Source organism: Acanthaster planci, linkage group LG01 (genome assembly GCF_054643075.1).
Source record: "Acanthaster planci isolate LZ-2023a linkage group LG01, COTS_SCS, whole genome shotgun sequence".
Lineage (NCBI taxonomy): Eukaryota > Metazoa > Echinodermata > Asteroidea > Valvatida > Acanthasteridae > Acanthaster > Acanthaster planci.
Window position 1 is genome coordinate 4,830,886 of NC_141777.1, and position 26,039 is coordinate 4,856,924.

General features: G+C 41.9%; 2 protein-coding genes across 7 annotated transcripts in view; one reads left to right on the forward strand and one right to left on the reverse strand.

Moving 5' to 3' along the window:
- Positions 1-1,388: 1,388 nt before the first annotated feature.
- On the forward strand, positions 1,389-10,180 carry lrr1 (leucine rich repeat protein 1). 6 transcript variants are annotated; one of them, XM_022248012.2, is made up of 5 exons: positions 1,389-1,568; positions 5,709-5,898; positions 6,869-6,967; positions 7,702-8,447; positions 8,535-10,180. In XM_022248012.2, the coding sequence occupies exons 2-5, from the start codon at positions 5,713-5,715 to the stop codon at positions 8,782-8,784; spliced, it is 1,281 nt and encodes a 426-aa protein (XP_022103704.2). In that variant the 5' UTR covers positions 1,389-1,568; positions 5,709-5,712; the 3' UTR covers positions 8,785-10,180. The 6 variants fall into 6 exon arrangements, with proteins under 6 accessions (XP_022103704.2, XP_086989592.1, XP_086989599.1 ...); XM_087133466.1 differs by lacking the exon at positions 1,389-1,568 and adding an exon at positions 1,574-1,679; XM_087133473.1 differs by lacking the exon at positions 1,389-1,568 and adding an exon at positions 1,728-3,732.
- birc6 (baculoviral IAP repeat containing 6) overlaps positions 9,931-26,039 on the reverse strand; it is a 66,424-nt gene continuing 50,315 nt past the window's right edge. The window contains 14 exon segments of the mRNA XM_087133460.1: positions 9,931-12,731; positions 14,710-14,844; positions 15,707-15,973; positions 16,621-16,782; positions 17,883-18,100; positions 18,971-19,081; positions 19,427-19,590; positions 20,102-20,285; positions 20,680-20,863; positions 21,801-21,980; positions 22,588-22,802; positions 23,290-23,524; positions 24,532-24,857; positions 25,438-25,845. Coding sequence (XP_086989586.1) covers positions 12,297-12,731; positions 14,710-14,844; positions 15,707-15,973; positions 16,621-16,782; positions 17,883-18,100; positions 18,971-19,081; positions 19,427-19,590; positions 20,102-20,285; positions 20,680-20,863; positions 21,801-21,980; positions 22,588-22,802; positions 23,290-23,524; positions 24,532-24,857; positions 25,438-25,845 — 3,224 coding nt within the window. The 3' untranslated portion in view covers positions 9,931-12,296.

Below are 26,039 nucleotides of genomic sequence, written 5' to 3' on the forward strand. Positions count from 1 at the left end.
TGTTTTTATTCGCCTTTATCCTAAGATACCTCCAAAATAGTAAAACTATTCGCCCAACTCTGATTGTCGCCGTCCGCCTCTATCCAACTAGGCCCGCAATTTAGGGTTTTTGCGAAAGAAATAATCCGAACTGTAAACTACCAGTCCCAAAGTCGGGATTTATAGAAATGTTTCTGTGATCCCTCCTGATTATGGCGTGTCTCACTGTAAGAACCCGTGGGATCACAAAATATATTCATGAGCTCGCGCGTAGAAATACAACCATTACGGAATGCACCCTCAATGGTATCATGCAGGCCATTTTTTTCTGGGGAAAGTGAATCGGGAATCGAACAGTTCTGCAAAATAACATGTTATGTTTTGTGGTGGATCTGACACGTGGTTTATCTCTTCAGATACCTTGCCCTGTGAAGCGAGCCTCTTTACAGCAACTTCCTTATGTACTTGAAAAGCGAGCACTGTTCCTGTCCGAGTTTCATAGTGTTCAAGTTAGCAAAAGGGACTTTGTTAAAATTCTAATCGGTATGGAAATAAGGGGCAAACTACTATTTCGTCTGAGCTTGATGTTGATCGATTACTTTTGGGGTCCACTTGCCTGGGTCAAGAGCCATGATTTTACTAGCTTCTGGCTGTGTGGGATTCAGTACGCATGCGCACCAACTAAGTGAAGGGCATGAACATAATTGTGTAAAAGGGATGGATTAAACTGTCTTGTTTCCGGGTGCTTCACTCATCGCCGAGCGCCCGGAAGAGGGCGCTGGGAAGGGCCGATGGCCTTGCGCAGATTTTAGTTAAGGAAATACGTCACACGGGGTCAACGCTAATAACGCACTGAGCATTGTGGGTAAATTTCTGCCACGTGCTCGAGCTTGCTCAATGTGGCAGTTATCATTTCGATATTTTTCTTTTTCTTCCTCATTGTTGAAATTATTCTGACTTCACTTTATTAATTAATCCAAACTTGATCAAGATAACCAATAATTTATTTGAGAAAGATCGCCAAAAGACACGCGGTTTTGATGATACATATAGTGAGAAGATGAATTGCCCTGATTGTTTCAAAGCCGTGTTTTTTCTTATATAAGCTGCCCGATCAAGCGTTGGCATTGGCTAACTAAGAACTTGAAATGATGTTTCGCAAACAGGGAGTGATAACCTCACCGTCGGTACCGGTTGTGCACAAATTGTTATGTGTTGTGGTGTTGCAGCTTAATAAAGGGGCTTCAGCTTTAAGAGGCAATTTAAGGATACATGAGCTACTGCTTTATTCCATGCTCGTCCACACTCGGCGGCATACGGTTAGCAACAACGTGACCTCCCCAGCCCGGTCAATCACCCCGAAGGTCTTACCACAAGAGGGCGCTAGAGCATTATCGTAACACCAATCACAGTGTAAAGCCATCAGCCCTTCCTTGCGCCCTTTTCGGGCGCTGGGCGCGCGACGAGTCAATCCAGGTGCCAGAGCGTAGGCCACTAATCTCGATTTTATTATAGAGATCAGTGGCGTAAGCTTACGGCAGTGCGCCAATCAAATCTCAGCGGGCATTGTTAAAATGTTAATCCGATTCGTAAGTACTGCACATAGAGTTACATACATTGATCGCCGTTTACATGGAACCCTGGAACCGGAAGTTAACGCGCAACTTCAGCGATCGTCCAATGGGAGCCTGCAAATCGTGGTGCGTCCGCCTTTGTGACGAAGTCTCTTACGAACCGGATACACGGTCGCATTACGCGTTGTTGAATACGGAAAATTTTTGAGTTATTAATGAATATGGTGTATTTCATTTGAATTAAAAATACATATGCATTGGTCGAGTGGACATTTGCTGTTGTCCCCCATAGAATGAGAGATGCGAGATGGCAGACATGGAACACCATACATTGTGCGGATGAAGTCTAGCTCCCATTCGTCGCATCGTAAAGATTGCAAATCGTATGTTGTAAGCTAACTGGCTACTCATTAGGCGGTGCATTTGACTGCCTTGTTAGAGCTAGCGCAACAAGCACGACCAACATTGTTGTTGTTTTTGGCTGCTATTTGTCAACTATTTTTCAAGCTAACACTGAACGTGTGTTCAACCTTGTTCGTTCACTGTGGTAGTCGCCTACATGGTTTGGTAACAGAAGTTTTAGGTCAGCTTAGTCCATGGAAAAGTAGTCAGAGTCTGTTCGTGCCTCCATTATGCATGTCATGTCCGTAGACTATATGATATAGGGCCGACCTAGGCCTAATGTACACTGATATAGGCCTAGCCTACTACCACTGACTACTACAAGTACCACCGGTAGTACTACTACTAGTACTAGGCCTAGTTGATCATACATGGCGCGAAAACCCTAAACTTTAGCCTGGTTAACATATCGATGTAAAGAAATGCAGAGAGCAATGCAATCAAGCATGTCAAGACAAAACTCAGACATCATATGGAACATGTCAAATGGAAGTATCGCCGATAATGCAAGCCAGCCCCAGACGGATCGGCAAAGTTGAGCCCAGTTCAACTTTGCTGACAGTCTGCGTTGAGGTTGAGTCGCTGAGTAGGCCTACATTTATACAAAACATGACATGACGGGCGTACAACAATGTTCCACTCGCTTAGCACCACTCGTTTTGTCCATTTTCTCCTTATTACGAACATATGCAGCCCAAATCGTCGACAAAATAGCTGACCATTAACAAATTACATCAAACTAGAATATCAGTTTGGCTTCAAGAGGAAAAAGTGCCACCTACAAAAATGCTTTTTCGGGGGAAAATTTTCCGAGTTTCGGGTGCCGTTTTTAATTTTCTGGGTGGAATGGCATTGTGCCGCATCTCCTCCACGAGTGTCTATGTCTTGCAGACCGTCTGCATTACAAATGAACATATGGAAACCAGGCTTAATGTGTCGTACCTATACCCCTAGCGGGGCAGACATCAGACGCAACAGTTCTGGGGGTTTAACGTGTCGTACTTTCATTTTTCCCCTCTCATGTCTCACTGGCATGACCAGAGCAATAGTTTTACCTCAAATCCACTGTTAATGAAACTTCATTATTCATCAAATTATCAATATTCTGATTCATAAATCACGATGTTATGTATATATATGCTGCAAAGTTCTGATGAAATTTCTGTTTTCGTCCAATTTTCTGATTTTTTCCGATGGCAAAATGAATAGGCCTACTTTGAAAATGTGCACAATACTGTGGAAATAATTTTCTTACAAACGTGTGGATTGGAATGTGCGTGGAAGGAATGTAGCTTTTAATACGAGCAATGATCAAGTCTAAGAATTTGGAAACGTTTATGTAGGATTTTCTGAGACTTTTTCAAGTGTGTCAGGGACATGAGGGAAACCCAGCTGAATTTGAGCCCAATTGCCGGACGCCCACATTTTTTAATTTCAGACGAAATTTCATAGCACTGGAATTGTTCACAGAGGTTCAACATCATGTACCATGAGGGCCACTCTACCAAATGACTTTTGAGTTTTTCAACAAAAAGGTTTGGCAATTGCTGTGAGAGGAAAGTCAGGTGAAAGCTGAAGTGTGCCACGACAGGGGATTCTACTGTGTATACGTACATGTGTACCATGCCTATCAACAACAGGATGGGGACCAAACCACACTCCAGCGACGTGGCCGTTTTCCAATACTCGACTTGGGCTCCGTCACAGGCTTCAACTGTTTTTTTACTGCCTGACTTGTAAGCGCAATAGTAAGTCTGATAGTGCCACAAAACATCAGGTAAGATGCAAAAAGGGAAGAGCTCCATATATAGACACCAGTGATTATTCCCTACAGTTACCTATTAACCATTAGAAGGCAAAAACATGTCCAAAAAATTCAATTTAGGAGGGAAAAATCCAAGTCGTTTACTTAGAAACCACTTAAAATTTTTCAAATCAGTCTCATAGGGTTTGTGCACAGGATGTCAAGGGGCATCATGTGTGGAACTCTTTTCTGCAAAAAGCCAAACATTACAGTTCTTCAATTTAAATTTAAATGCTTCAGGCCCACAATTGGGGATTGGGTTTGGAGATGAAGCCAGAGACAGAGACGAAATTGAGTATTAGAAAATGGCCTATTATGACAAAAGTATTTCTGATCGCTATTTTGGAAAATTGCCACGGTAAAACATGAAATTTGCGGTGAATCGATGGAGATTTTTTAACGGCAGCACTTTCATGCATAAAGTAAACTTCAGCAAAGCAAACTTGAACTGGCCTACCCACCAAATTCAACACCTCCAGTGCAACATTCGACCAAAAAATTCTGTGCAATCCACTTTTAGAGATACTAAGTGAAAGGAAAGATTCTTTTATTTTTGGTGTAGCATGTTTTCTGTAAATTTGATCAATCAGAGCAATTTGTATTGAAGTTTTCAGCCAATAAGGAGTTCGATGTCATCTGCGAACTCTGATATAAAAATACATGTAGCTCAAAAATTACATCATCGTTGCACAATCTAGGGCTGTGCCGAATATTTGATCAATTGTCAGATATATGAATATTCCTTTTTCGAATTTGAATGCAAAATTCATGAAAAGGAAAGGAAAATTTTCTTTTGTTTTAAATGAGAAAAATTGCACTATGGAGGCTTGTTTCAAACAGATTCAAATGAAAAGCATTTGAAATCTTACAATGATTTAAAAAGTAAATTATTCATGAAACAATTTAAAAGGAATAGAAATTTTCAACCGGGCAAGAATTCTTGTTCATGATCTCTTAAATCTTCCTAAATAATGGCTGGAGATGCTCCTTGATGTGAGAAGCTGTTATATTGATCATAATGTACAATTGTGTGTGCTATTGCAACTTATTTTGTATGTATGGTTTGTTCAGCAACAGTCTGCCGGTTGATACAACCGAATATTCCGATATTCGATCAAATTGAAGGTCAAATATTTGAATAGTGAATTATTCAAATTGACGTGGCCCTAGCGCAGTCAAGCAGTGTATGCATAGTCTGGCGTCTTTGGTAGATTGTGGTTTGGTCCCCAACCTGATCAATACCTAGGCCTATGGTTTAACAGTACAATATGCACAAATATGCAAACAGTCACTCTTTTCTGCATGTTTGCTAATGTTCATGTACAGTTGGTTGCCAGCGCATGACACATGCTCTTTTATGCTGTCCTTATCACAACAGTTGGTCTACTGTTATGCGAAGGATAAAGTGAGACAGGTTGTTGGTCAGCACAAAAGTGCAATCTGATATCCCTGTGACTAGCATGACTAGTGTTAGGGCTAGTCTGATAGTTTTCAGTTAGTGTAGTGCACAACATGACACAGCTGCGCATCTTTTTGCGGCTTACCAACAAACCCAAAGATTGAATTCAGCACAGGACATGACTTGGGGCTCAATTTAGAATAAGAAACTGAAAGGATAGGATGATGATGAAAAGAAATGCACGTATATAAGTTTGACCAGCTGATCAGGCCCAAAGATTAAACCATGATCAGGCACTTGTATGGCTAGCTACCGATCTGTTTGGCATTTGCCCTTTCTCTGGAGGGCAAACAAGTACATGTACAGGTGTTTGGGTTTAATACAATTTTTCATACACCCTGGGGGTTAGTTTGTTTAATTTTATCATTAGTTTTTTTCTAGCAAAATCATTTTTAGGCAGTCAACGGGATTTGGGTTCTGTTCTTGTTAAATGTTTCATTCACATACCTTCAACGTTTTGAATGTTAGTATTTTACATCTTTACACCAAGCACCATGCGTCTTTCTTGTGATGTGGATGTCAAGAATCGTCTGTTGCCCTCACATGGTATGAAAGCCAAGGGCCGACCAATGAGGTGCTCTTTGGCGATTGGTCGGCGCGGTGGCAGCAGTAGCAAGCCAGAGGGTGCTGTTTTCCTGATGCTGTGCTCTGCCAAGGACAAAACCGGAACAAAGTACAAGGTAAGCTTATCAGATTCCTGGGTTTAAGACATGGTAAGAAAAAGAAAAATGTTCACATCTCACCCTTTTAATTTTAGTGTTCCCCCTTTTGGGGAAACAAGTTTGGAACATATTTTCAATCGTTATGTTTCCCTTAACATATGTAGCTATAAATGCAAGTCTTAAATCAATTAGGTCTATTGAAGTTGCTTTACTGTAGACAGCAAAAGAAAATCCAACTGAAATCTTAAAAAAATTGATAAAGTAAAAAGTAAATAAAAACTGAATATTGCCCCCCTCCTCAGTTACAAAGAATTTTAATCAGCGTATACACGTCATTATTGCCTAAAAGTTTGAAAAATCCAAATAACACCCTGTGTAGAACTAAAGGTAACTTTTATAAGCTGACTAAACTCTACCGGAAACTGTGATTGTAACTGAAATTGATGCAAATGGGAAGTTTCTGGCTTATAGTTAGTGTCTAAAATTCATGACCCGGTCCCTTACATGAGAGTTGGAGAGCAAAGTCCTCCTTACTGAAGGCATATGTGTGCAGTGAAGATAAGAGAATCAGAAATGATTTAGGAATATGTAAATCCTTATTTGCTGGCGTGTTAGAAGTTAGTGCCAATGTCAGCAGACAACTAAGACCTGTGGATAAACAAGCATATTAACACCAAGAACTCCTGACTGAAGGCAAGCATTGTTTGATGTATTGCTACATGGAGATAAGATTCAAAGTCCGACTTCTCACACATGCCAAAAACTAAGACACAAAACTCAAACAACTTTTTTTGCCATTTAACTATCAACACTGAAAAGTCTCCTTGTGACAGAGATTAGGCAGTGAATATTTTGCCAGCAAAGCTTTGGTTCCCCTCCATCCAAATCATCAGATTCACTTGACTCATCAAACATGACATTGTTTTCCTTTTAAACCCAATGTGTCTTTACAATTACTTGCTCACGTTGCATTTAATCACCGATGCAGTTGAAGGACAATGTAGAACAAGTTTTCACCAGATTTGTTGAGGAAGGTAAAGTGACGCTACGCTTGAAGGAACCAGCCCAAGATATGTGCATCAGCAAGGTACAATCAAACCTCATAAATAAGAGCACTGTTAATACAAGATTGTGCTTGTAGCAAGGACTTTTAGGTCTCAATCCAATATTTCATTGTTTTCATTCCTGATAATACAGGTTTCCTGTTATAACAAGGTAATTAGCAAAGTCTCTTATTAGCAAGGTTCGACTGTATATATTTAAAAGATCAATACCGTACTTGAAGTCGCTACAGAAAGCAAAATAATTTTTGTCGGTTATTTCAGCGACAGTAGCACCCAAAAAACCCTAACAGAAGTCGCAATCAAATATGCAATACTTGGTTTGGTGGTCTCCTTTTGTTCGTCAAATATTTACCATGTTTAGCAAAATAGCATGCTTGGCTACATCATGAATTCCGCACAGGTCGTCACAAAGATAGGACTAAATCAAAACTCTGACCTGGCAACCCAAGTCTTGGCTAGCCTCAGTACGTTTTAGTCCAGATTTTCCACTTTAGTTTTTCTTCCTCAAATTTTCAAGGAGAACCCTTACAAAACAAATTAATTGTTCAAAAGTATGATTTTAAAGGTTTATTGAGTAATTTAAGTTGTCATGTCTTATGTACACCATGGACAGTATCTCTGAGCAACATGAAACCAATCAGAATTACGTAACAAAGATCACAGATTGTGTTTAGTCGTAGGCATCCAATCTGTTTCTCAAACACTGATTGTTCTTATCCGTTTCTTCAGTCTCCAATTCTTATATTTTTTGTCCAAGGCGGATCCACTACAGTTGAAGAATTTCCTGTCTGTACTGAAACTTAGCTACAAAGGTCAAAGCAGTGGTCTCAGTAAGGTTCACCTTTCAACCCTGACCCCTGCAACAACCGCGCAGGTGGAGCGACCTAAGACAAAAATGGTTATCCTGAAAAGATCGGACTATCCCATCTCACAGAGATTTCCTAAGGGTTTGGAGTCACTGCAGGTCAACGGATGCGGGCTGTCCCGAGTAGACTGTCGAATCCTGGAAATGAAGAGCCTGCGTGCTCTAGATCTCAGCAGTAATCGTATCCGGGCTTTGCCCAACAATCCTGGCCAGCTCTCTGTTCTTGCTGAACTGAAGGTGGCCAATAACCTCCTGGAGAGACTTCCCCCGCCCCTCTGCCTGAGCAGTCTGAGGACCTCGCTCCATTCCCTGGACTTGTCAGGGAACTCCCTGAAGTTCTTGCCCCCACAGATCTGTGAACTGGCTTCTCTTCTCCGCCTGAACATTGCCAACAATCAACTAACGGCCCTGCCGGACCATTTCGGGCAGCTGGGCCGACTGAGGTTCTTCAGCGTGGCAGGGAACCAGATTGAGGTTCTGCCATTCTCATTCATGGACCTGGCCTTGGAGGAAGTCGACTTAACTGGGAACTGCTTCCAGTCTCAGATGCTGGAGGGCAGTGCCGCTCACTTTGGAAGAACTCAGGAAGGCTTTCCTAGTCTATTAGAGGTGGCTGCTCGGGCTATCAAGAAACTAAGGTACTCTCCTCTTCAACTTCTTTGACACTGGACATTTACTCCAAATATGAAGTAAACCCACTTAACAGTTTCCCCCCTTTCCCTCAGAATTGCTTACACAGAGGAAGACCTACCCCGTCACCTGTATCATCACCTAAGCCAAGTCAAGTGGTGCGTCTGTGGTGAGCCTTGCTTCCAGCCCTACGCCAAGCATCAGTTCACTTTCAGTCTGCATCGTGTGGCCCACACACTGGTGGGTCCAACAGTGGCCCCCATCGAGGGTTTCCTCTGTTCTGCCTTCTGTTGGTCCAGTCTTCAGGCCAACCCGAATGCACCATGGAAATGCAGGAGGAAGTGATCCAAGAAGACATGTTAGAGACTAATGAAGAAGCCTAGCTGTTCTTGTAGTCGTTTTGCTTTGGAGTGCTAGAATGCTACTATTTCACATTGGGAGGTTTTGAGACCCTTAGGGGCAGCGGGCAAACCAGTCCTTTTTGCCAGCTCTGGGCACGCATGCATAGTTCTAGGCATGTGAAGTAGTTCTGAGCATGTGCACAACTGTGAAAAAGGACCCGTTTGTCTGCTGCCACCAAGCATCTCAAGGTCTCCCATTGCTCTGCAATGCTGTTGATCGTGGAAAGATTTAATGCGACCTGTGACTTTATCCAAAATAGCAAGATCATTCTAAGGTCACAATACCAAGGAGACAGCTCGTAGTCCTACTTGTTTAGATCTTAAAGCTAAAAGTAGGACGTAATTATTCACTTTTCAAAATCAAGTAGATTGTAAATAATGTCACTGTCCTATCAACTGGCTGTTGGAACACTGCTGGTTCTTTCATTTGTATCTATTAGATATATCTATTCACTTTGTAAGAATGTGCATTTGTATACCGTTGTAATTATTTTGAAATTTTCCAGATATTATAAAAGGCTGGATTTAATAAAGTTCCAAGAGTATTTCAGCATGTAATTTACTACTCATATTTTCTTTAAGACTGTTATGTTAAAAGACATTCATAAGACAGTTTTTTCTGTTCGAACCTTTTTTGCAGATATTTGTAGGGAATGCACTAATCTCCGGTTCCATGTTTTGTCATACATGCTGGCACTGGGAAATTGAAATTCTTCAAACCGATATTTTATTTTTAGTGCTTTACTTGACTGTTGCTCTTCAGAAACTTCCCTTTTTTTACAGAAATATGAACAAGGGCATTACTTTTCATTCAAATGCATGAATCCGCAAAATGCCTTGAAGTGAGAAAAACCACATGGTCTTCATGGTGAGAAAGCCAAGCAAAGCAACACCTTACGGGCCATCAACTATTCTTGCATTGTAATATTCATGCAGTCTCCTACCCTCTCAAAATCACTTCCATCTTGGCAAAGCTGGATAGTAGCCATTTAGTTTGCTTACTGTTCAATTATAGTTTATAATACAATTGCTCAATTTTAAGAGACCAAATTCTAGTTCAAATAACATGAAAGCACAATACAATGAACAATTTCTTTATACATTTTTTATTTTTCCGTAACAAAAGCACAATTAAGCTTTCTGTATACAATTTACAGATTTGATTATACTGTATACACTAACTTCAGCACATGAATCCATCCTAAAGTCATACAGTGGTCATTCTAGTGTAACTGTACCTCCACACTTGTTCACTGTCAAAGAATTAACTCTAGCTACAATAAGTATGGGCTTTTGTAGAAACGTAATCCACATCCAATAAATTCTTTCCTTAACAAGAAGTTCATCTTGTGATAGCTCTGCGTATATTTTATCCTCACAAATTTGAAAATGTCTTAATTCCTAATGGTTTCTCATTCCTCCATCAAAGAGAAATGACTGCTGAATTAACACTTCTGTTATGAAATTACAAGAAGGCTTAAATGGGCTATTTTATCCAAATGTTAACATAATAGAAAGTATCCATATTGGTGTTTTTTTTTATACCATTGCCCGATTTGTTCATTATACACAAAATAAGAAAAACAGTTTAAAATGTTTCAAATAAAAAGGCACCCATACCTGGGGAATAAAGACACCAAAAGAAAAATATAAGCAAATACTACTATATGTCACATTACTGCTTAATGCAAAATACTACTATATGTCACATTACTGCTTAATGCAAAATAAAAGCTGATTTTTTTTTAGTACTACGCTACGATTTCTCCAAATTCCAATGGCCAACACACTACGATTAACAGTAAATGCACATTTGCACTGATTGACAGCACAGAAAGAATTGCATTGAATAGTTTATTCAACAGAATAAATAGTTTCTTAAATTTTATCAGTCACCTTTTTGGTACAATTTTTTACGCGACAATTCAGTAAACTACAATTATATGCCTAATTTACATGTTGAAATGGGACTTTACAAATCAGTGAGACTGAACCAAAGCGACATTCAGAACAAAACAAAATCAACATCAAATTGACAAATGTCCACAAATATTTACCAGAATCATGTTTTATTTATGAGGGAAAATACCTGCTCAATTTCCTTGTTGACTGGAAAACACTTTGTAAGCATGCTTAAAAAGACACATTCAGCTTTCCCTGTATGTTACATACGGGTTTAATTCTGTTACAAATTACAGATTCTAGATGAAAAATCACAACCTCAATCTAATCCTAAGCACGCACGTACCAATTTTACTTGAAGCGCTTTGCTCCTGACCCTTCTCACACACTCCATGAAGTATCTGCCCTGAAGGCTTCCTATTGAAAAACTGCCCTCAACTTTCACCCCTCGTTTTTAGCCATACGCAAGATTTCAACTGCAGCTTCAGGCATTCTGTGAAAACTATGCTTCTTGTCTCTACAATAAATACAGTTTTCTTCAGTCCTAGATATTCCTGTGCACTTTTCTAAAAGGATGCTTCCTGAATTTTTCCATAAACCACCACTGAAGTAACCAGTTGAACATTCTTTGTAATAGTATCCAGGCCAAGAAGTCACAATACTATCAAAATCCTACATAAACAGCCAAGTGCTGGATTTTCAAAGATTTGTGACCGTTTAGGTTGAACAGACAAATCAAATACGTCATAGACTGAAATAAGAGGTCTATTGAAAAGGCAAGGCAAACTCAGCTTGTAATTCTATATTTTCTGAGCCTTAACAAAGAACCTATCAGTAAGAAGCTAACTTCACTGTCCCACAAACAAAAGCATTCGTAAGGAAATCTACACTGGGTGTCAAAAATGTGGCTCACATATGGTATGGATTTCTTCATTAAAACACATATATGCAACATCTGACAAGAAAGAATAAAAATTACACCTGTATTAATGTAACAATGCCACTGATATCAAACATTTCCCACAAACGTTCTTCCCATCTCAGCCGTCTCAATCTGCATCTAATTCAGGAATGAAACTTTTCCAATCACTTTCACGTAAAAGAATTACAGTTAAAAGAAATTTCAGAGCAACATTTATGAACAGAGATTGAAATTTTGAGATTTATCAGGTCAGGTATTATTAATTTATAAAGTCATAATGCGTCAGTTGGAAGAGATAATTCAAATAATAGGGGCAATTCAATCTGTAACATATCAACATAAAGTGAAGGTCTGGCATAAATATCAGCATCAGATCAGTATTTGGGTTTTTTTTAAGTCAATCAGATGACACGCTCCTGTAGTTCAAAGCATATTCCTTAAATTATAAAAGAGGTTTGTGTTTAAGTAATGTTCCACTCAACCTCATCTCAGGCTACGACAGACAAAAGGAACCCTTTTAAAATATAATGCACTCAACGATCACACTCAAGAAAATCCCCAGTGTGTGACAATCACAAACTCCTGACTTGTTACAAGTGTTGATGGAACTCATTATGAAGGAGAAGCCTTTGTTAATACAACCCCGCCTCATCTCCACCAGACAGATCCCCGAGGATGGATGAAGATGAAGCTGACGAGGTACTCTCTCCCTCAATGACGATTGTGTCTATCACGCTCACGCCTTCTATTACCTCTTCCTTCCCCAAGGCTTTGATGATGCTGTCGTTGACTGACGCCTTGGCTATGCTCTCCAACTCACTGCTGCTCTTGACATCCTCGGAGGCACCCTGTGAGGATGTGGAGGGCACCGAGGACGTGGCTCCCTGCCCCGCTGGTGCTGTCTTTGACGTGCCGCTGTGGGCTGCTCCCTGAGTGGAGGTGGAGGGTTTGTTGCTGGTGTCCTCAAAGCAGAATTCTGGTACAGACTCCCACTCTGGGAACTCTTCCAGGACATTGGCCGGGGGCTTTAGCTTAGCCAGCTCTTCACGAAGACGTGCTGTGTGTCTCTGATTAAAAGAAGATGAGAAGAGAGGCGTGAGGACTTACGCTTTGTACGATGTACAGCACACATGATTGGGATTAAATCCACAAATGTCAGTAAAAGTCGTATCATTTGTGACTTTAACCCTAACCCTCCTCAATCCTTCACCTGTTGGAGGATTGAGGAGGGTTAGGGTTAACGAGTCAAAGATATGACGCAAGAATGAACAATGACAAACAATGCCTGAAATCATTGGTAGCATGGACTAAACTGAAAATCGCCCAACCATCACCATGGATAATTTCTGGTTTTTTGCACGAAAGTAATCATCTCATCCTGGTGATGCATAGAGAAACTGTCAAGCAACAAAGCGCACACCGATCTTGGATTTCTTCTGAATTTTGAATGTGGATTCAGACATAGCATAAGTGACAGCAAATTTTTGACTTGATGCAAAGAGACTAAATCTGTCCACTGGTGCCTCATAAGCCAGCCATCCTTTGGTGAGTGTTGGTCTGTAAATGCACAGAAGCTCTTCCTGGGGATCACTTTTAGAGTTTAAATCCAAACCAGCTTTTGTAAATTGTTGCCTGTCTAACATGAGTATCAAGGCAAGACCCTTGCTGTGAGGATTTCCAAGTTAATAGTACCTAGTGGTTTGGATTTGTTTAATACTTAAGAGTGGTAAATCTGGGATCTAAGCACTAATACTTAAGACTAGTAAGTTTGGGATCTAGGCACTGATACTTAAGTTGGGGAAGTTTGGGATCTAAGCATCGATACTTAAGACTGGTAAATTTGGGATCTAGGCATTGATACTTAACCACTTCCTGCCGAGGGCTCCGGGATCGGAGACGTATGGTTTATGTGGGTGGCCGGGGTCTCCGAACTCAGACGAAGGAAACAGGGCCCTGTAACAAAAGACCGTACTCCAAACAAAAGACCAGGCTGCTGGGCATGACCGGCATTTTTCACTCTCAAAAGTGGTGATAATCCAGCCTTGTTTTGAAACCCTATACCAGGGTCTGGGGCATTGAGAGCGAGCGGATTACCACCGGGGACAAAAGCGCTCCACCACCGCAGCGATGAGCCACACAGCACCGCTGCACGCTAATCTGGCCCCTATTGAAAAGAGGTCGGCAGTGCACTGAGCCAGGTTCGTGAACAAAAGACATTATATAACACCGCACAATCTCGGCTCTGTTTACAAGGCTGCAGGCCTGGCTGAAATACTCGGGCGTCAATGAAGGTCACCTATTAACTTAGAGTAGTGCCTGAAGATTACTTTGTGCGGCTATAAACGACCGAAATGATGAATTTTTGAAGGATTTGAAAACAGAAAAAAATGATAGTCATGCTGGCCCAGCATCATCAACATTGAAAAATGCCCCGGCATGAAGTGGTTTAAGACTGGTAAGTTTGGGATCTAGGCACTAATACTTAAGACTGGTAAGTTTGGGATCTAGGCACTAATACTTAAGACTGGTAAGTATGGGGTCTAGGCACTAATACTTAAGACTGGTAAGTTTGGGATCTAGGCACTAATACTTAAGACTGGTAAGTTTGGGATCTAGGCACTAATACTTAAGACTGGTAAGTTTGGGATCTAGGCACTAATACTTAAGACTGGTAAGTTTGGGATCTAGGCACTGATACTTAAGACTGGTAAGTTTGGGATCTAGGCACTAATACTTAAGACTGGTAAGTTTGGGATCTAGGCACTAATACTTAAGACTGGTAAGTTTGGGATCTAGGCACTGACACTGAAGACTGGTAAGTTTGGGATCTAGGCACTGATACTTAAGTTGGGGAAGTTTGGGATCTAGGCACTAATACTTAAGACTGGGAAGGCACTAATACAAACCGACTGATAAATTCACAATCCTGCTAGAGACTCATTCAGCCTGGGAGGTCTCAGAGCTCCAACTGTGCCTCTGATGAATATTTCAAAATGCAGTCTGACAAGCCATGGGCACCGACCCATGCTCCCTCTGTCTACCTACCTTGAGGGCCACCCAGTGATGGGCCACCGTGTGCCCCACTCTCTTGTCATTGGACAATAACTCCAACTGGTTGATCCAATCCTCGCACTGGCTCATTATCTCTGCCCGCTTTAAGAAGAAATGGGCGTGGATCACCTGCAATGCAAACAGAGAAAGCTTCGCTTTCATTGGTTGCAAAAACGTCTGCCAGATTAAAATATGCCAATCCACTGAACTAAAACTTAACCAATTCCTGCTGGGTGCTTTTAAAATTGCAGTGCCTACATACAGGTGATTTTTCAACATCTTTGGTTTTTGAAAATCTTCAAAAATTCATATCTTTTTTCCTGAACACCTAAACCTTATGGAGTGACTGTCTGGTGGCTACCCTAATCTGACAGACAACATCTATTGAAGCCGGAGTATTTCAGCCAGGCCTGCCACCTTGTAAAAAGAGCCCAGCTCGTGCTGAATGCCACAAACAGTGATATAATCTTTCCCAAAAATGATGGATTTCCACGGTTATTGACAACTGAAAAAATGTTGGCAATTCCCAGCAGCTGTCTTTTGTTCCAAGTACGGTCTTTTGTTACAAGGCCCACAGCTCTTCTGTCCAATTTCAGACACCCCAGCTATACGTACAACCCAAGGTACCCGAAAACGGGCTCCCCGTCAGGATAGGGTTAAAACTTCACACAGAAAAATCATAGAACTTCAGCTATTCCTCACAGGCTCTATGAAAGTCCTGAGCATGCCAATATGCTCAGAAACCATAAGCATGCATACTTCTGGAACCTCAATGAAAGATTGTGGGACGGTTACTTGTGATTGGTCTTGATCTGATCTTGTATTGATCTTGACTACAAGACTGGATCTTTAAACCCATTATTGTCTGCAAGAGGTAACTTGGCATCGATACCTACATCTGATGGCCCCCTCGTGACCAATGAAGATGATGTTTACTTTTAATAATGAGTACAGACTTTTCCTTTGTTGGGGGCGATCTAGGCAAGCTCACCTCTTTGAAGCTTGGTGAAGGGTTCCGTAGAACCTCCAACATGCCCCATTTAACCGTGGCCTGCATGATGTTGGCGTCGTACTCCTTGGAACTCCGTGTGCCCGAGGGCGTGCCACGGGACCGTTCGTAGCCTGGCTCGTTGAAGTACGGCTCAGCCACAAGGATGAGGGACTGAATTGAGACCAAGACTTGTAGGAAACTGGACGTCTGGGCATTCCACTTCTCCTCAGGTCGGCCGTGCCAAGTGTTGAGGACACTTAAACAAACCTATCACAGAAAAACACGATCACATCCACCTAGCATGATGATGCGTTATTACCCCTGACCTGTGAATCAAACCTATCCCAATTCATCAGCTTGTTCATGTTTTTTTCAGTCATCCTGGTAAGAGAGATACCATTGCAAGCTTTCAGACGATCCATGCTGAACTCACACAGTAGGAACATGTGACCAGCTCAAGCAAAATACATCTTGTAGCCATTTTTTCCCCAATAATTTGTCATAGTTTGCATTAGAGAAACTAAACTAAGATCCGTCCTTTAGCGCATCCTTAGTTTACTGTTTTAATGGACACGGGCATTAAGTGAGTGAAAACTAGTAAGAGTTCCTACCAACATCCACTGTACACAACTCTTTAAAAGGCCCTTCAATCAAAAGTGCCTCTGAGGACTTAGACTCATTTTGTTGGACTCCATCACAGACATTTACAAATTAGGGCTTTACCTGTTACTAAATGTACTCTCTTTACAGGGGCGGCCCTAGATACAAGCTTTGGCTTCCTGTCTGGCCTCTCCATGCTCTTAAAAATAAGTTCCATGAACACTTTTTCTCCATCTGTATTCAACTACTTCATAGTATGTACATTAAACTGAACCTGAACCTGACAACATCATGAACGGACTTCTGTGGCTCACCTTGCCGTCGTTGTAGAGATTGGGGTTGAACCTTACCCCATGGTGACCCGTTGTCTCCAGGTTGACCAGCATGGGCGAGCTTGGATAGTCCCCAGGGAAATATACATCAAACTCAAAGCAGCCGTTGCAGTACGGGGTGTCCGAGGGACCAGTAATCAGCACCTGTCCAATGATGAGCATACAAGTCATGGTATTCGTGAACTCTGCACAATGTGTAGACTAGTACGGCACAGTCTAGCAATGAGGGAGAATTACCTGGCAGTGGCTGACAGCTGCATACGCGTCTATGGGAAATGGCTGTAGCTGCCAGCCTGAGGCTTTCATAGATGTAAGTGCCATTCTTAGCCGTAGCCAAGAAGTCTTTTTTTCTGCAGATGATTTAAGTAACTATTCCTCTTCTTTTGCTATGGAAAACCCTGACCCCCAGTGCCTCTAAACCTGATTTTCAGAGGAGAAAACAACAAGGCTCCTACACCTTGCACGTTGCGAACCTTTCGGCAGGTCTACATAAAGATGGCAAGGATGGCACATGCCTACTGTTAATCTAGGATTCATTGAGACGTAACAATTTGGGGTGAAGGTTACTGATGCCATGTTTTGATGATTTATGCTGTGATGTCAGACACTTCTTGGGGGATGAAGACTGCATAAATGCCAAAACATGCCTCCGTTCACATTGAGGAATTCATTCACATTTGGGAATGGCAGTTTAGCCCAACAGCTGAAGTGAAACATGATCGTTAGTTCATGTAATCCTCCTTACAGTCTAGACCAGACTACAAGTTTCCCATTGCTGGTTTGTGTGCTCTCCTATCATACTACAAAGATTACCGTAGAACTGAATTTCCCTCTACCACTGGAAATACTTTACTATTTTAAACACTAAAAGCTTTTATCAAAATCTCCATTTTATCAAACTGTTAAATGAGGAAGATGCCAAAGTTGACAGAAGTCACTCCCTTTGCCCCAAAAGAGACTGATACTTGGATTAGAAACCAAAGATCTTTGATTTCTTGTTAAACTAATGCTAGGCAGAACATGATGAAAATTCTAGTCTTCTGTTCTTTGTTAGTCCATCATGGGTGTTACTTTCTTTTCTGATAAGAAGACTGATCCTAAGTAATATGGCAGCCCAGATCTACAAATCACAACTTGGACAGTCACACACAGTCATATACAGTCACAGACAGTCATAAACTTCTGGGAACCCTTATCTTTGCATTTGAACGGGTATAAACTAGAAACTGGAAACGCTGGTTTACCTTCATCACATCCAGCCTCTCCTCATCACAACGGACAAAGACACTAGAGCAGGCCGACAGAGGTAGCGATGTGGACAGCGTAACAACCTCCTGGGCTAAGCGTCGGGCCCTGGAGGCATTAGTCACGTTGCCATAGGATTTGATGTTGGAGGCGTAGTGGTGGGAAATCTTCAGGTAGATCTTACCGTCCTCGTCCTCTCCAACCATTGGGAAAGTATCTGGACACAAAAAGGCACTGATGAGATCACTGTACTAGGATTCCAGGACTGGTATAGAGTTCCACATACGGACATCACTAATTTTCCCTTGCGGTCAGTAGTTTAAGAGCCATCAGAAAGTGATATCATGTCCTAAAAAGTCAAATTTAACTGGGAAAATATCAGAGCATTTCCGTAGAAAACACTGTATTTTTGGCAGTAGACCAGTCTCACAGGGTTTGGGCACAGAGTGTCGAGTGATGTCCGTGTATGGAACTGTTTCCCAGAGCTGGAGTTTGGTCTACTGCCAAGTATATGCCCGTGCGTCTACAATAAGCAAAGACCAAACCCGGCTCTGGAAAAGAGAACAAGATATGACCTGAGTCTGTCACCCAGAACACGGACTGCAGATGTTTCCTTTATGAGAGATAATATCCTCCCTGGCACTGTAAGTCAATTAATTGTCGTGATGTATCCTCCTCCTTAAGCAAGTGTCAATGTGCATAAATATTTCAAATTAAGTTGACGTAGGCTTTGAGGCCAAAACCTGGATTGATGCTCTGGATAGTACCTAACTCTACATTTTAGAATTTATCCCGACAGTGTCCATGAAAGACCATTTATAATTGTTCTGTTTTTGGAGTATAAAATCAAAGTGGTAGACTCCTAGAACGATATCTTTGAAATGTGTTGCAGCTAAAAGAAAACAAGATTTACCAAAGTCATAACTGGTAGAATGGAACTCGGGAATGAACATTTTGACCTGCCCGGCTTCAGGACAGACAATAGTTTATCCTGTTTTTCAGTGCTATAAGGCAACCAAATAAACACAGAGCTTCCCTTGTTGGGTAGGGAAAGAACTGAACAGGAGAGGGCAAAGGTTGACATTACCAAACTGAAGCTTCTTCATGATGGTGGTGTATCTCTCCTCAAAGGTGAGCTTGGCAATCTCGCTGAGACTACGGCCATTTGGCCTATTGCCCTTTCCACCTTCATCATCACCTGGAAATATGAAAGGTTTCAAAGAAACGCCGTCAATCCAACCGTATCAGATACCCACTAAACTCACCTGCAGATTTGACAGAGGTCTGAATATGACTGAAATTTGTAGCCAAACAGACAACTGCTTGAGTGACACTGCATCATTCACTTTTTTTTTAAATGGTAAAATACTGAATTGAAAAGTTGGGTACCCCTTCTCTCAGATGACCTTGTGACAGATTTCCTCTTAAGGGCAAATTTGTGGCCATGAGGAAATTTCAGAGATACACGCCAACTGACAGACAAAGGTTTGCTCTTTTGGTGTCAGGTTTTCCCCTAACTGTCTAACATAGATGGATATTCTACCCATGGCGTCTGCAATCAGCTTGCTGGTCCCCTGCCTGACGACATCCACGGTGTGCTGTATCTGAGGCACCAGTAGCGTCAGTCCCTCGGCCTCTAAGTCCTCCTCGGTGCTTGGTCCTCCAGTCTGCTTGACGTGATGGGCAGGCTTAGGATCCTTGTTCAATCTGTTTGTGATAACAGACAGGCAAATGATGCACAAAGGCCAATTCGTCCTTGGTGCAAGAGCTAGTGCGAATGCAAAATTGCGACGCCGGATCAAATATTCAAGCTGTGAATTTGCGAAAGTTGAAAGTGCGGAATTGTCTGCCCATTTAAACCTGAAAATATGAATCGTCAGGAACTATTCTTGCCCTCGGGAATTTAGCTTTAATACACGTGACGAGATTGCTGAACGGTCAGTAAAATCCAAATGGTGTATGGGATTCGGGCAAGAATTGAAATGGGGCACCCCCAAGAAAGCCAGAGAATGGTCCATGCGTGCAAATGATGTGCAATATATAGATTATTTTCAGCAGAATGTGCACATGGATGGAGTTTCTGTGCATCACAGGAATGAATATGAGGATGAGAATGCAATGGAACATGATGATCTTGTCACTGCAGGCTCATTCATGCACAGAAATCACACCATCTCCTGGAGACAAGCTCAAGCTGATTTTTTTGTTTTGTCCTTACTTGAGTTTGGAGGTGTACGTATCCACACAAGACTTCATTTTCTCCAAGAGAGCAACCAACGACAGGTCTGAGTGATCGTCATCTTGGGGTAGCAGCAGAGGGACCAGCAAGGGATTCTGGGATAGTGCTCTCAGCACTTCCAATACGGCACAGTACAGGGGCACGTGTCTGGCCATGTCCAGTACTGTAACAGAAGGGAAACTGAGGACAGTTAGGGTTTAGATTCATGTATATAAGCATCAGTTCGGCATGAGGCTTCTCTGAGTATGTGCATGCAGAAGGTGTCTTGCCGAACTGAGGGAAGTTAACTTTCGTCAATTATCTAAAGACAAAAGATGGTTTATCCCTGCATGAAAATCAAATGCAAATTCATTCGGAATGTATCTGTTTAAAGTAAGAAAGGCGCATACACTTGAATGTTCCAAATCGTATGCCAATTTTGTGATTGAGACTACAAAAGTCAAGTCAAACAAGGTGGCTGTGTAACTGAGAACAAATGACAGATTATTTGGCATGATTGCAGGGGGGAGAGCTGGGGTTGGAGAGATCAAGAAAGACATTGGAAAGTTTTATCTAACCTGAATCATTCCTCAGGTAGGAGGAAATGGCCGGGATGAGGCAGGAGTTGCTAAGCAACTCGACGAAGACCTCTGGGAAGATGCTACTGAGCTGCTCCACGCTAACATCGCCAGAGGCATCCTTCTGGGAGGTCAAAGGGTCACTAATCCGGTGGGGGTTAGGACTTATAAAGCTAGACAACACCTGTTAACGACAAAGAGTTACAGTTCATGGATGAATTGATAGAAATGCTTTCTCTCATTATAAAAATGATTCGTGTTTCTGTGTGTTACAAAAAGAATTTCAAAAGATGACAGATAAAATATTCCTTTCATGAAGCAGAAGCTGAATGGAATGGCGCCATTCATCTGCCGCCTCATTCCTCTCCACTGCAAAACTGTGAATCATTTATTACTTGTATTATACAGTGCCTAAATAAACCCACCTGGATAAATGTCTGCTTCGCCTACAAGTTCATAAGGTTTATGGATTAGGAAGTTGTTTTTACTGTGTACTGTGCACCTCAATGTTCTATTTTTCTGTTGTGGGAACGCTGTGCATTTGCAATGGGATGAATACTTTAATGTCATGTGATTAAAGCTTAACCAATCACAAGACAGGAATCCACTCAGATATTGTACACAATCTGATACTGAGTCATACGAACCGGTCAACCTGTAGTAACTATCAAATAGTTAGTTCACATCTATCTTTTAACCCACATATACATCTTGAACAGATTTTTACAGCCCTGCTCCAAGTCTACATTACTCAATATCAACTCTCTCAAAGCTCAAAACCTTTAACATATTCTGGTAGGCACTTTACCGGTCTTGAACTATCAGTTCCCACTGGAAACAGCACAGCAAAGAAATGTACATGCTAATGGTGGTCCACTTGCTTCAAACCCAGAATGTTCGGAGCATGGGGCAATCTGAGTGTATCTCAATACCAAATGGAATGGATCTTGCAGAATTCTTAATCAGCACAATACCAAATGGAATGGATCTTGCAGAATTCTTAATCAGCATCTATGACCACATGTTCAGTTAACTCATGAACACCTTCTTTCCTGATGTCACACTTGCATTTCGTATCTACTTTTCTATTTTACGCTCTTAAAATCCATCTTATGTCTCACCAGGAGCAGACACGTGGCATGCTCCTCTTCCGCCTTCTGCTTGTTCAATGCTTGTTCCACGTTCCATCCAGAGGTCGTTGACCCCGTCCCAAACCCTGTGCCCTTGGCCCAGTATGACTGATTCTTTTGCTCAGTAGTAGGCGGAGGGGCGGAGCCTTGACTGCCTTGGGGGCTGTTCCACTGCAGGAAACACAATTTGTTTCTTGCAATGAAATACACAATCAACTGAACAACCCATGTATAAGTAACAGCTTTAAGGCTTTGAAAAAGACTTTTTTGGTATAAGAAAAAAATCAGGCACTTTTCAGTTAAAATCTCAGCCAGGTCCAGTGGCGTAATTGCAGAAGTTCCTACCCCCATGAAATTTTGAAATGTACACAACCTATATACAAGCCATATTTTGACTTTTGGTCCTCCCTTTAAAAAAGGATTTATCTCATAGTTCTCCAAGAGACAGTTACTCCGATTCCAACACCAGCAAGATCCATTGTCACACATCAAACACTGATCATGATATTATGTTACTTGTAATTTTTGTAGTTTTTTCCACTCCCTCCGAGTCCTGGGGACAATGATGACTGTACATAACAGTTCTACAGTCAAGCACTTCTTAATTAATAGCTTATGGCTTACACTGAAACTGGGGTACTTGTGAGGACTTGTGAAGGCTTGAGTTCTAGCGAAGACTTGTGAGTTCTAGTGAAAACTCGTGAGTACTTTTGAAGAAACTGTATGTACTAGAAGTGCTTGACTCCAACACTGATAAACAACGTCAGTGAGAACAAACCTCTTGTGCAGATGCCTTAGTACTGACCCTGGGCCCATGATGGCTCAGGATCGCCAAGAAGGCCAACAGCAAATGAACAGCTCCAATCTCCAGTGTCCGCCGGCGTAGTAGCACGCCATCGTCGGTGGTCAGGGGAGTACTGTCAAACAAGGTGACCAGAACGGTGAACGGAAGGGTGGGCAGAGATGAAGCCACTGGGGATGACAGGATGTGACCTGCAGAGAGAGAGAGGAAAGCAAGACTCTACAAACTATCAATGAGGAAATGTTTGAGGAGCTTCAGCAAAATATACAAGGTCACTTTTAAATTTCATTTTTTTTATGGCTCACTTTATAACTTCACCGAAACATGTATAATCAATTTTGATTCAGCAAAAATGAAGGGTCACTTTTTAGACTCAACAAAATATTAAGGATCAATTATACATACGCAAAATATTTAACTTCATGTTAAGTTTCATAAGAAATATCTAGAGTCATTTTCAGTGTCACTGAAATATTTTGGGTGACTTTAACAATTGGTACAGAAAAACTCATTACAAATATTCCAAAACTTCATTAAGGCTTATGCTAATAGCATGATACACTTTATTTTATTAACCCTTAATCTCTTCAGATGTGCTAATCATTAAATGTAGCTTGGGGGATTAAACGAACGCTTTCAAGAAACAGTGCAAAACAAGGAATCCTGGGTTTAGCAGACCTCCATCTCCATCGTCCGTCACCCCGAGCACCAGTCTCAGCAGGAACTGCGCCTTCTTCTGCTCCCTCAACAGGACCTCAGCGTAGCCGGGGAGACGCAGAAAGAGACCAAAGGCAGCCAGGGAGTGAGGCGGTATGACCGCGGTGCTATTGACTGGGCCGTGGGACGCTGGCGTAGTCGAGCTGGACAGTCCGCTGGGAGCAGGCGGCTCCATGCCTGTATGTGAAAATGCCGGCTTTGACAAAAAAAAAATGACCCAAGACGTTATTTTCTTTTATTCAATACAATATTACAGCTCTGGGATACACCGTCACAATGCGTAGAATTTAAAACGGTGCCAAACAAGTGAACACAGCAATGTATTTTGTATCACAAGCATCTCTATGAATTATTGACAATTTCAGCAGAAAATGAGGCAGTTCTGCAATTCCTTGTATTATGAGAATCAAACCTATGTTGAAATTCATGAACTTCAGTTGAGAAGACAATAGAAAGCAAGTTGGCTACTAAATGATAATGGAAATATTCTTGTTCATTGAAAGCTTACAAAATCCACATACAATATTCTTTAATCAGAAATTATCCTAGAGATCTGCTCAACCTCCTTCCCATCTTCAAAAAAAAGTCCTTGCATAAACTTTACAAAAAGGAAAGAACACTACTTTCCAACCAAAATTTCAAAAGGATCGTCTTTGGATTGCTGGGCGCAAAAACATGGAATGACCACATGTTGTTGTCAAGACCTCTTTAAGACAACGACAAGACCCTTCAAGAGTGAGGCATGACATTCATGTCATAAGTGCTTCACGAGTGCTTATGTAACAGAATTTAGGAATCTTCAGGAGGGTTTCCTACAACAAAACAGGATGAAAAGGAATGGAATTGAAAAAAAAAGACAGGTTTCTTATTTTTGGACTAAAGTTGGGACATGAAGAGAAATCCAAGAAGCATATAGCTGAGTGGTCATAACAACGGCAACAGTAAAGTAGTATGACTTTCGAGGTCTTTTAATTGCTAACAAGGCATACATCCACTCAAAATGGCTGATTATGTGAATCTTGCACTTGGTCTGTTAGTTTCTTTTTGTAAAACAGAGCCCAAAAAACAACACGATCTGAACGGCTAAACATCTAAAAATCAACAGCTACCGGGGGGCACAAATATTGAAATCGGAAAAATCCAGGGAAATCACACCCACTGTAAAGAAACGGTGATAGAGAACCGCTTCTCTGTGTGACTTACATCTTCTTCTTCAACAATGCCCTGAGCTGCTGATCCCCAATGCTCTGGTGTGCTGGAGTGCCATGCCATCATTCCTCCTTCCTCGTTCTTCTCTGAATGGCGTGAAGTGGTCCCTGCAGCCTGCCTGGGGATGTCGTGGTACACAATGGGTAAGTGCTCAGCAATCAGTGCCAGGCCCCCTAGGCTGGCAAAGACATGCAGGAAGGAGGGCATGGGTGGCGAGTCCAGCAGCACTGACTGGTCAGAGGGGTTGCCTTTTTCCACTGTGCTGGGGAGTCCTGAGATGGTTGGTGGGGCTGACGCTGACGCACCATTCTTTGTTGCTGCTGGGATGACGCAAAATAAAAGTGACCTTAATTCCCAAACATGGCAAACGGAACTACACCAGAAAAAATACCTTAACCGTAACACTCCCAAATCTTCCAATTTCAATAAGATTTTACATACACCATGGGGGGTTAGGGTTAATCCATTTGAAAATTGGTCCTTGCAATAGATTTCCAACTCTCTCATTTAAAATCTGACTCCATCATTCTGAGAAGAAACTGTCACAGGCGAACAAAAATTACTGATAAGGAATGTCTTAAAAGTTGAATCATTCCTGTTCCAACTGAGATGCTCTTTTATCAAACACGGTCTGTTCCTGGTGGGACTTTGCGATATTCCAATGAAAAGCTCGTTGCTTCCAAGTTACTGTCACACATTCAAGAAAAATTCGACAGGGTTGATGTGTTCCCCCCCGTCACAATAATTCCGTCCATGTTGACTTTTGTGACGAGTGAGAAATGACTGTACGAGGGTACACTGAGTGTTCCTGATACGAACCAGCATTATTCTCATTGGAATGGTCTTTAGCATAATTCATCCCTTCTAGAGAAAGGTCAACAGACTGAGATGTGTGGCTACCTTCCTTTGCTTCCCTGCTCTTGGAGCTGTCTGTCTTGGATGTTGCACCAATCTCTTGCATCCTAACATTTAACCTCAGCTCCAAGTATGGTGAACCCAGAGGGAACCCTTTGCCTTGCAGGACGGCCAGTAGTTGGCCCAGTGCTAGCCCTTCCGGCAGGCTGACCCCTGGCAGGAGGTGGTGGGCCAGGGTCACCACGGGTACTTGCATAGGGTCTTTGGGGGCCGGCTTGGAGGATGAGGCTTGGCCGGCCGTGGCGGATGGGGCCTTAGAGTAGGCATGGCTTGAGATGGGTCGCGAGGAGGGGGCAAGGGTCGAGGATGAGAAAGCAGAGAACGAGATGGAATTCATCTCTTTGTCCACATCAAAAGACGTAAATGGAAGAGGAGGCTTTGGGAGTTTGGTTCCTGTGAATTCAAACAAAAGAAGCAGAATTCCATGAATGTATTACTGATACAATCAATAAAATGCACACATGTAACATGCAAATGTGCCCATAAGTATGCATTATGTCTTGCAATTGACATGTAATTTAGACACAATGACAGACTAAAGCCAAGAACTAATCAAAAGACAGGATATTTAGAAGACCTTCAATGAA